The 10265-nt window shown below is 50.4% G+C and overlaps 1 protein-coding gene across 1 annotated transcript in view; it reads right to left on the bottom strand.

Moving 5' to 3' along the window:
* The window catches only part of Pck1 (phosphoenolpyruvate carboxykinase 1), a 6235-nt gene extending 2779 nt beyond the window's left edge, over window positions 1-3456 (bottom strand). The window contains exons 1-6 of the mRNA XM_021149509.2: window positions 3347-3456; window positions 2905-3169; window positions 2401-2582; window positions 1605-1808; window positions 1145-1332; window positions 403-565 (exon numbers count right to left, since the gene is read on the bottom strand). Coding sequence (XP_021005168.1) covers window positions 403-565; window positions 1145-1332; window positions 1605-1808; window positions 2401-2582; window positions 2905-3128 — 961 coding nt within the window. The 5' untranslated portion in view covers window positions 3129-3169; window positions 3347-3456. The remainder of the gene's footprint in view (window positions 1-402; window positions 566-1144; window positions 1333-1604; window positions 1809-2400; window positions 2583-2904; window positions 3170-3346) is intronic.
* Between the last annotated feature and the right edge of the window lie 6809 nt (window positions 3457-10265).

The following is a 10265-nucleotide window of genomic DNA, read 5'->3' as shown; positions in this document are numbered from 1 at the left end:
GTGTGTGTGTGTGTGTGTGTGTGTGTGTGTGTGTAGCGTGAGTGTTCTGGGACACACATATGGAGGTCGGAGGGTAACTTGCAGGAGTCAGTTCTCTCTTCCCACCATTTAGGCTTCTGGGAATCAAACTCAGATCAAGCTTGGTGGCAAGTGCCTTTACCCACAGACTTGTCTCGGTGGTCCCAGCCACATCGTGCAAACATGGATCTATGCAAGCAAACAGCCTACCATGCCCCTCTCTATCCAGATGATCCTCACAGAAGGCCCGCAGGACAGCACTGCAAAGGCCTTGCTCACCCTGAATGCCCAGTGCTGGCAGTTTAGGAGACTGTGGTGTAGTGTGTTTGAAGCCAGCCACTCACCAGGGGCCACCACTGTCATCGACCGAACCTGAAGACTCACCTTGGGCATCAAACTTCATCCAGGCGATGTCATCGCCCACACATTCGACCTTCCATCCGGGCAGGCTGGGGTTCATCATGGCCAAGTTGGTCTTCCCACAGGCACTAGGGAAGGCTGCGGCCAGGTATTTCTTCTTGCCTTCGGGGTTAGTTATGCCCAGGATCTGCAGGGACGGAAGGGATCAGCTTTAGTGTCTCTGGTCCTTGGCATGCATGTAGAAAACTCACAGTAAAACCCATTACTCTGCATCCTTCATATGGTAAAAGAGAGAGACGAAGGGTGTGTATCTTCAACAAAAACCTGGGACTGTCTTCCAAACTAGCAGAGGGAGGGAGGGAGGGGGCAGAAAATGAAAAGGAAGATGATGAGGAATAAATGGGAGGAAGGTGGGGGGAGGGGGGTTGAGTTCAGTGCTGTTGTCTAAGAAAGGAAGATCTGTGTTCCTTCCTGCAGCAAAGGTCCGAGAAAGCGCGTAGGGTCTCCCCAAAAGCAGATCCCCATGATCCATCCCTCACGCATCAGGATAAACTAATGGGGTACCAAAGAATAAAATCCCCCAGGGTCGCTGCTGTCCCAGTGTGTCTGAGCCCCTTTCAAAGAAACAAACGCTGGGGTACTTAGAGTCGACTTGGTATTGCTCCACTCTGCCCTCAAGTCCTCAGATGTTGGGGAACCTTGACATGGCTCACCTATGCCACCCCAGGCCCTCCAAATTTCCGCCCAGGATTCCCTGACCACATACCAGCATATGCTCTGCCAGCCACCCTTCCTCCTTAGCCAGACGGCTGGCAATCCGCAGCGCAAAGCATTTCTTCCCGAGTAGAGAGTTCCCACCATATCCGCTTCCAAAGGAGATGATCTCTCTGCGGTCCGGGAGGTGGGCGATCAGGGTCAGCTCGGGGTTGCAGGCCCAGTTGTTGACCAAAGGCTCTGCAAACAAGCAAGCCACAGTGAGCTTGTGGTGCACATCCCTGCCCAAGTCTCCAGGCTGGCCTCAAAACAGCTACGGAGCTGAGAAGGACCTGAAACTTCTGGTTCTCCTGACTCCTGAGTGCTGGGGTGGTAGGCCTGACCCAGCATGTTCAGTTTATTTGGTGTCTGGGATCAAACTCAGGGCCTCATGCACACCAGGAGAGCACCCCACCGGCTGAACCCTTCCCCAACTTCTCCCTCCACCTTCGATCTGAAAAGGATGTGCTTACTTTTTAAGGGGAGAGGGCACCCCACAGAGTGCAGGCACTTGATGAACTCCCCATCACCTAGGGCCTCCAGCACAGATATGCCCATCCGTGTCATGATCCGCATGCTGGCCACCACATAGGGCGAGTCTGTCAGCTCAATACCAATCTTGGCCAGCGGCGAGCCCAGTGGCCCCATGCTGAATGGGATGACATACATGGTGCGGCCTGCAGAGGTGGGTGGGCAGAAGTAGGTAAGAAGCCACGGAGGCCCACTGAGCGTCCTCGGCTCCTTCTCCTAATGGTACCCACAGCCGTGTCTTCCACATCATGCCTTTTGGCCACCAGCCTCTGGTCTAGGAGGCCGTCGGAAACTGCAAAGTGCTGAAATTAAACTTTTCATAGCCCTCCTGTTTGGCGGCTTTACATCCACATGGGTGGGAAGCATTCTACGTATTTTCTATTTTGTCTATTCGATATTAAGGATTGAACCCAGGGCCTTGGAAATTCTAGGCAAACACTCTACCACAGAACCATAGCTACAGCTACCTTTTGAGTTTTTCTTTTGAGACCAGGTGTAAATTGCTCAGGCTGGCCTAAACTTGGAATGCTCCCGACTCGGCTTCCGTGTCTGGGATGTCAGGCCTGAGCCACCAGGACTTGCAGAGAACATTTTAATATTCCTGTGTGTCACCACCCATGAAACGGAACCAGACAGTGCACTCCACACGTGGGCCACCCTTTGCAGCTCAGGTCGTCATTAGGAACATGAACTATTGTACACAGCACACCGTCAGGCCTGGGGTCTGGTCTCACCCACCTTTCATGCACCCTGGGAACCTGGCGTTGAATGCTTTCTCAAAGTCCTCTTCCGACATCCAGCGGCCCAGCTGGCTGAGGCCAGTTTTGGGGATGGGCACTGTGTCTCTCTGCTCTTGGGTGATGATGACGGTCTTGCTTTCGATCCTGGCCACATCTCGAGGGTCAGTGAGAGCCAGCCAACTGAAAAAGTCACAGGGACTCCTTCAGCAAGGTATCCTCGAGGATGTACCTCTCTTGCCCACGCCAGGTCCTTCCAAGCCTTGCGGGAAACAAGGACAACAGGAGCTTGACCAGGTGGACATTAGCTAGACTGTGACCTGGCCCTGGGGAAAGGAGTCGCTTTGCATAGTTATCCAGAATCTAGTGGCTGGCTGTGCTAACCTCACAGGGCGTCTCTTAAGCTTCCCAGGTGTTTGCTACGGCAAGGTCTTCATTCTCCAAACGCTAAGAAGATAGAGCTAGGGAGGCTGTGGGCCAGAGAGTTAAGGCTGAGGGGACTCACCAGTTGTCATATTTCTTCAGCTTGCGGATGACACCCTCCTCCTGCATGTGGGCCAGCAACTTCCCGTACTCCTCCTCAGAGCCATCGCAGATGTGGATATACTCCGGCTGGCACAGCTGAGCATTGCTTTCCACAAACTTCCTCACTGCCTGGGGCAGGCTGTCGAGGCTGCCCTGGATGACCTTGGCAGAGAAGTCCAGACCGTTATGCAGCTGAGGAGGCATAATTGCAATGGTGTGGAGAGAGGCAGGGACCCTGGTGCCACCTGAAACAGAAAAAAGGACTCATGAACACCATGGAGCACCCATGGGTCCCTTCCCGGTCCTTCCGTGGAGTTTGCATGGGTCGCAACTGGCTAGGGAGCCATGGCTGTCAGGGTAAAGAACATGAGTGGGCCCCTCGCTTGTATTTTTGGAGAGGTGAATGGAATGACCCTGCCTACCTTTCTTCCTTTTGGAAGGTCTGGATCAGAGATCGCAGAGCGCCTTGCCGGATTTCCCCTGTTGACCGAGGGTGTGTTCCCAGAGGGAAGGCCAACTGTGCTTGGTAGCCCGCCCTCCTCGCTTTAAATACTATACAGAAGGGAGGACAGCCCTGCCCCTCAGCTGGACCCGGAGGCTCGCCTCTGACGTAAGGGGCAGGCCTTTGGATCATAGCCATGGTCAGCACGGTTTGGAACTGACTTAACACAATAAACTCCAGGGAGATAATGATTGAACTTGTGGTTGTTAATGAATGTTGGGAGGCCTCAGGCCCCTCTATCAGCCATAGTGAGTCCTTACACAACATTTGATTGACTAAACTTTGACCCTGCCTGTTGCTGATGCAAACTGCAGGCTCTTGCCTTAATTGTCAGGTGGGGGTCAAGGGCAGGCCTAGCGGGGACACCTCTTGGACTTCATATGTTGCTGGCTGCACATTTTGTGTGCTGGTGGCTGCTGGTTGTCAAAACACCACAGCTGTGAGGTGTCACTCCCACGGCCAAAGGTCATGAGAAGGAAATTCAGCTCTGAGACATGAGACTTCTAGATAATGTCTGCACCTGCTGAGTTAGCTGGGGTGTGTTACCTCACTAGGTGTGTGGTGGATTCTCTGGCCATCCCAAGATGAACACTGCAGAGATTAGGAGTGGCTGTAAGCTTTGTTCTGACAGGACAATACTTGACTCACAGTAATCACTCATACGTACATACTGACCCCTGCTCTAAATGTTTTCTGTCAGCTCATTCATTACTACCTCCTGAAATGGAACTCTGACTATCCCGGGTACAGACCAGGAAACTGAGGCAGAAAGATCACTAAACAGGTCTCAGCCGGCTGGCGAGAGCCAGAAGAGTATGCACCAGGCAGGCTGGGCTACAGAGGACTGTGGGGTCCCTTGGGAGGGCTGCTGTCTGTTTTAGACCCTTCAGTGTCTTCTTCAAGAAGTTCTATGTTAGACACCATCACCCTTGGAGCTGCCTGGAATCGTCTTGCAAGCCCAAGAGTCTGGAGAAAGGAGGGGAGGGGGCTTGGCCGTGCTGCTGGCTTGCACTTGAGCAACAAGACCTTTAACACAGTTGTAAAGACTTTTCTCTGCGAACCACAGACCTTCATGCCAATCGAGCGAGCTGAGAGCTTGCTTATCGGAGTTCAGAAGTGAGTGAGAAGTCAATGGGAGAGAGCCCACGGGCAGGCCCGGCTCTCACAGCTGGCCTCAGAGTAAGGGGCAGAGACATGGCCCACTTCCCTGTAGGCAGGAGGATGGTGACGGGCAACTTTGCGACTCTGCTAACTAAGACTTGTGTCAGATTTGAGGCACTGTGAGAGCCATCCCCAAACAGAGTGCTTTTGGCCTGAACTATGGGGCTTGGCTCACTCTGCAAAGCTGTGTAAATAGCTACTGCCTCCTGCACCCCAACTGCCAGCATTCTGGGGGTCCGTCCACTGGACCTTCCATGTCAGTACAGAAGAAGTGGCTTCCTCTTCAGGCCACTGAGACTGCTCACGAAGGGTGGCCTCACCCTATGTAAACTATAGGCTGTCAACCCAGTCAGAGTGTCCTGTTTAGTGTCTCCACATCAGGCACGGGCTAAACCAGCCTTTCCAGTGCACACTTCCTCTGAGAGTCTTGGACAGTCTCCACTCCACTGCTAAAACTGTCGTTTGTTTCAACTTAACCCTGGAAGGTTAAGTTGAAAAAAAAAAAAAAAGGAGAGACTATTAACTCAGCTGGAGTTTTAATCACTCTACATACATCCAAGGTACCTCTGCTGTGGGCCTCCTGGGAGGGATATAGTAGCCCAATGACAGTGGAGGAGCAGGGGTCCCCACGACCTTCCAATTAGTCCGAACCCCCACATACACTATGCTGGATCTTGTCAAAACTGGGTTTCAACATGACCTGGAGGTCCATGATCCTCTAGGAGAACTGAGACACACAGCAGGACTCTGAGGACAGTCAGGTAAAGCTGGCTAGCATGTCCTCACCCCTAACTGAAGACATCTTGAGGTCCGGTCTTGCCTTGTCTTTGGTGATTTCTTGCCCACAAGAGGCCTCACTGGGCATCCCTCTGTCCCCTTCCCGGGGAGGCACTGTGAGCCACGGCATCTTCCTACTGCTTCATCTTGAATAAGCCTCAACGTGACTGCCGGGTGTTGGTTGCCAGCTGCCCTGTTGGGGGCATCCCAGAGAGTGCCCAGACCACCTTATGTGACGTTCAGTGCTCGTACAGGACAGGCAGAGGGCCATGGGTTCCCTCAGGGCGGGAGATTCCCATGTGGTTTCTCACACAGACATATGGAGGCCCCCCGACTCTCGGGGTTCCTTAGACTCATGTCCCCTAAGTCAGGGTGGCTTTCTGTCAAGTCTGTAAACAGTCGCTTCCAGATGCAAAGCTGCTTTGAAGAGGAAGAGAGGAAGGCCAGACACTCAGAAACACTCAAAATTATACTGCTGTATTAGTCAAGGTTCTCTAGAGTATCAGAACGTATGGTCTATCTATCTATCATTCTATCCATCTATCCATCTATCTATCTATCTATCTATCTATCTATCTATCTATCTATCTATCTATCTATCTATCCATCCATCTATCATTCTATCTATCCATCTATCTATCTATCTATCTATCTATCTATCTATCTATCTATCTATCCATCTATCATTCTATCTATCTATCCATCTATCATTCTATCTATCTATCTATCATCTATCTGTTTGTGTTATATATGTGTGTGTCAATATATGAATATGTTTTATGTATGTATATGTGTATATATATACACACATATATATGGTTTCACATACACGTACACACATATATATATATATATAGAGAGAGAGAGAGAGAGAGAGAGAGAGAGAGAGAGAGAGAGAGAGAGAGAGAGAGAGACTGACTCTTTGGAATGATTTACGGGCTGCAGTCCAGCTAATGCAACAATGTCTGGCTGTGAATGAAAAGTCCAAGAATCCAGTAGTTGCTTGGCCCACAAGGCTGCCTGTCTCTGCTGATCCTCTGTGGATGCTGAAATCCTGAAGATTTAGGTGCTAATACCAGTGAAGGAATGGATGTGTTGGCATCGGGAGGGCATCAGGCAGAGAGCAAAAGCTTCCTTCTTCCGTGTCCCTCTATAGACTTCCAGCACAAGGTGTGGCCCAGATTAAAGGTATGTCTTCTTGCCTCAAGATCTGGAGTAAGATGTGTGTCTCCCAACACTCAGGAGGCAGAGGCAGGCAGAGCCTCTGTGAGTTAGGGCCAGTTGGTTCTACAAAGCCAGTTTCAGGACAGCCAGGGCTATACAAAGAAACTGTGTCTCAGAAAAGCAAACCAAAGAAAAACCAAAAAGAGTTTGTGTCTTCCCACCTCAAAGATCCGCACTAGAAGTGGACTCACCCACTTCCGACCAAGCGAAAACATCTCTCCCGGGTGTGCCCTCCCTTTCTGGATCGCAGTTCATTCCCAGTGTAGTAAGGGTGACAACCAAGAACAACCATCAGAGCCGTTCTTCCGTGCTCCTTCCTGAACCTACTCTACGTGCTACCTCAACGATCGTCTCATCGGTTGTATCCTTGAGAAAGATAGTTCCACAACTCTGACAAGATAAAGAACTATTTGAAGTCCCGTTTGTTAACTGCACTCTCTCCGGTGCCCTCTAGGTCCCAGCCCTGTGAAGAATGAACTTCCTAAAGGCGGGCTTCCCATGGTCCTCTCCGATCGTCATTGTCTTCTCCATTTCAGAGATCAGGAAATTGAGGATCGAGAAAGGAATCACATGCATTCACTCGGCAAACACTGGCTGGATGGCTACTGATATTCTTGAGCAGAATAGAAGTTCTACAGACTTTGAGCCTAGGACTTTGATCAGTTCTGTATGCCTCCAGGACTTCATTGTCAGACACACAGCCGACACCACATGCATACTCATCCCTGAGAAGTTATGTGCATGGCTGGCTCTTGGAAGAATATATTCTCTGTTCTTGGGCCTTTGTGACCACCCTTCCCAGTAGACAACCCTGAAAAGGACCTGTGCCTCAGCAGAGGGAGGGAGGTTGGGTCCAGGCATCTTCAGACATCTTCTGATGTCTGTCAGTATTCTGGTGCCTGAGAAAGTGTGACATTTAACTAGCAAGTTGTGGGCACCATGCAGGTGGAGAAAGCTAAGAAAAAGAGAAATGTCTCATCATCCCTTTAGAACCAAGGGTTCTTCATTTTTTTGTTCTGTACTTGGCAAATCACACAGCCAGCCCATACATGAGGTGCTGAATGCTCTAAGAAAATTCCTGAGCTGGGTGGTGGTGGAGCACACCTTTAGCTATGCCTTTAAGCACTCAGGAGGCAGAGGCAGGTGGATTTCTGTGAGTTCGAGGCCAGCCTGGTTTACAGAGTGAGTTCCAGGACAGCCAGGGCTATACAGAGAAACCCTGTCTCTAAAAAGCAAAAGAGAGATAGCAATAGAGTTAATTAGATAGATAGATAGATAGATAGATAGATAGATAGATAGATAGATAGATTATCCCTGCCATGTACAGTATAATCCATACATGGATCCAGGAGGCAGAGGCAGGAGGATAGTGATTTTGACTCACTCAGTGGTCCTATAAAAAAAAGAGGCTACACACACCTGTCCCATCCCCATGTCCACAGCTCATGTCCTGTGAGGACATTGATAGCTGTATTTGCATACAAACTAGGATCAATAGTGATGACGTAGACAGAAACTGTGGGTCCTACGGTCACAAGTACCTTCCCAGGCATGCTTCCACTTGTCCTCAGAAGCCACGAGACAAACAGACACGGGTGAGCCATACATTTAAGGAATCTTTTAAAACCAAGGACTCTGAGCCTCCCAGCCAGGGTCTGGCCCTCCTGATGTCGCTGACCTCCTGAGCAGGTAGAGAGGAAGGGTGCTGGGTAATGCAGCAGCCTGATGGTTTCTTCAGACAGGCTGTCTTCAGGGCTCTAGAAGCCCATACAGAATAGAGCAGTTAGGAAGCAAGATAAAGTCCGCATGCACAAAGCCCTGGGTTTGATCCCCAGGCTTCCATGAATCAGACATGGTGGTATACACCTGCAATCCTAGCAATCAGGAGGTGGAAACAGGAGGATTAAGTGTCCAAGGTCATCCTTGGCTACATAATAAATTCAAGACCAGACACAGCAATACAAGACCCTGCCTCCAGAAAAAAAGCAATCTAACCCTGGCCAGGCCCCATCAAGATGCAAGGGTTGTGAGAGAAAGATGGGTGGTGGCCACGGACAGAGTCTACGGACCAGGAAAATGTGAGAAACACCATGGACTTCATGGGGTCTCCCGGTGGAGAATTCTGAAGATTGGTGAGTGGCTGGGGATATGTCTTGGTGAGCTTTCATGGCCTGGAAGCTATTGACAGAGCATCCATTCCACAGCTGAGCTGTTTCTCTGGAAACAGCAGAAGCTGGGTCTGTGGGTTTGTGATGGTACCCTCAGGGCTGGGATACCCATCAAGCCTCCTCCAGACTAAAATGAAGACCCAGAGAGATATGCCCCGAGTTCCCTTTATCCGCAGAGCCTGGCTCCCCCGATGTGAGCCTTAGGTTTCCATATTAGATCTCAGTGTGTGAGAAAACTTCACAACCAGGAAATCTACTCATCACTAGAGATCAAGCCATGTCCTGTCTCCCCAAGGTGCACCTTTCACTCCCAGACCACAGCCTCCCCAGTTCATCACAGCCATGGATGGAAGGGTCCCTCCCTACAACGACAACAAGGTAAGACATCTGCTGAGAGGCCACTGCATGCAGGGATCAGAACTCACAGGGACTCCTACTGGCAAAGCAAAGAAACGGTGGCTAAGTTTTTCTAGAAGGAGGCAAGAAACAGCACACTAGAGTCAACGGCCCTTTCACAAGTCACACTGGCATCTCTACGGAGGACGGGCTACTGGAGGGTCACCTGGCTGACCCTCTCCCTGGAAGTTCCCGACAGCAGGAAAACACTGCAGCCTAGAATCGTCACCAGGGCGATTTGGGTCATCCACCCCAATGATGTTTGTCAGGGATAAATATTTAGTTGTTCTCTCTGCAGCCTGGAGGGCGGAGACTTTCAGTTGAATGAATGGTGAATTGAAAGGTCCTTAACATCTCTTCTTGGGCCCCTCTAGCTGTTCTGAAACTAGGAAGAGGGGTGGTTAGACATGATGTACCCATGCCACTACACTGTGTGTCTTTAAATGGTTCATTCATGTTGTGCGAATTTCACTCCTTTATTAAATAATTTATTTTTTAATTTTAGGCTTACTGATGTTTTGCCTGCATGCATGTCTCTGTGAGGGTGTTAGATCCTGGAGTTACAGACAGTTGTGACCTGCCATATGGGTGCTGGGAATTGAACCCAGGTCCTCTAGAAGAGCAGTCAATGCTCTTAACCACTGTCCATCTCTCCAGCCCAGAATTTCATCCCTAAAAAAAAAAAATGGCAGTGATGGAACACACCTTCGATCCCAGCACTCAGGAAGCAGAGGCAAGCAGATCTCTGTGAGTTTTGAGGACAGCCTGGTCTACAGGAAGAGTTCCAGGACAGTCAGGGCTACAAAGTGAAATCCTGTGTGTGTGGGGGGGGGGGGGCAATAACAAGAAAACAAAGACCCAGCCTTGTAGTCCAGTCCCTTTCTAGAAAATGTTGGGGAAAGTTGGGGCAGCGTAACAACAGGGATCCAAAGCCTGCTTTGGGGTACAGAAAGGTCTCCAATGTCTGCCCATCTCCAGGACACCCCTCAGTGTTCCTCCACATGGCCTGGGACACCATGAGATTGTGGTGTCCAGCTGACAGACCCTGATCTGACAGGGTTATGCCACAGCTTTCCCACAGAATGTGGTGGCTCCTTTGTCCCGTGCCTGTGG

Source organism: Mus caroli, chromosome 2, assembly GCF_900094665.2.
Source record: "Mus caroli chromosome 2, CAROLI_EIJ_v1.1, whole genome shotgun sequence".
In the NCBI taxonomy this organism is placed as follows: domain Eukaryota; kingdom Metazoa; phylum Chordata; class Mammalia; order Rodentia; family Muridae; genus Mus; species Mus caroli.
The sequence above is the reverse complement of the archived record's forward strand: the minus strand, read 5'-3'. Positions and strand labels throughout refer to the sequence as shown.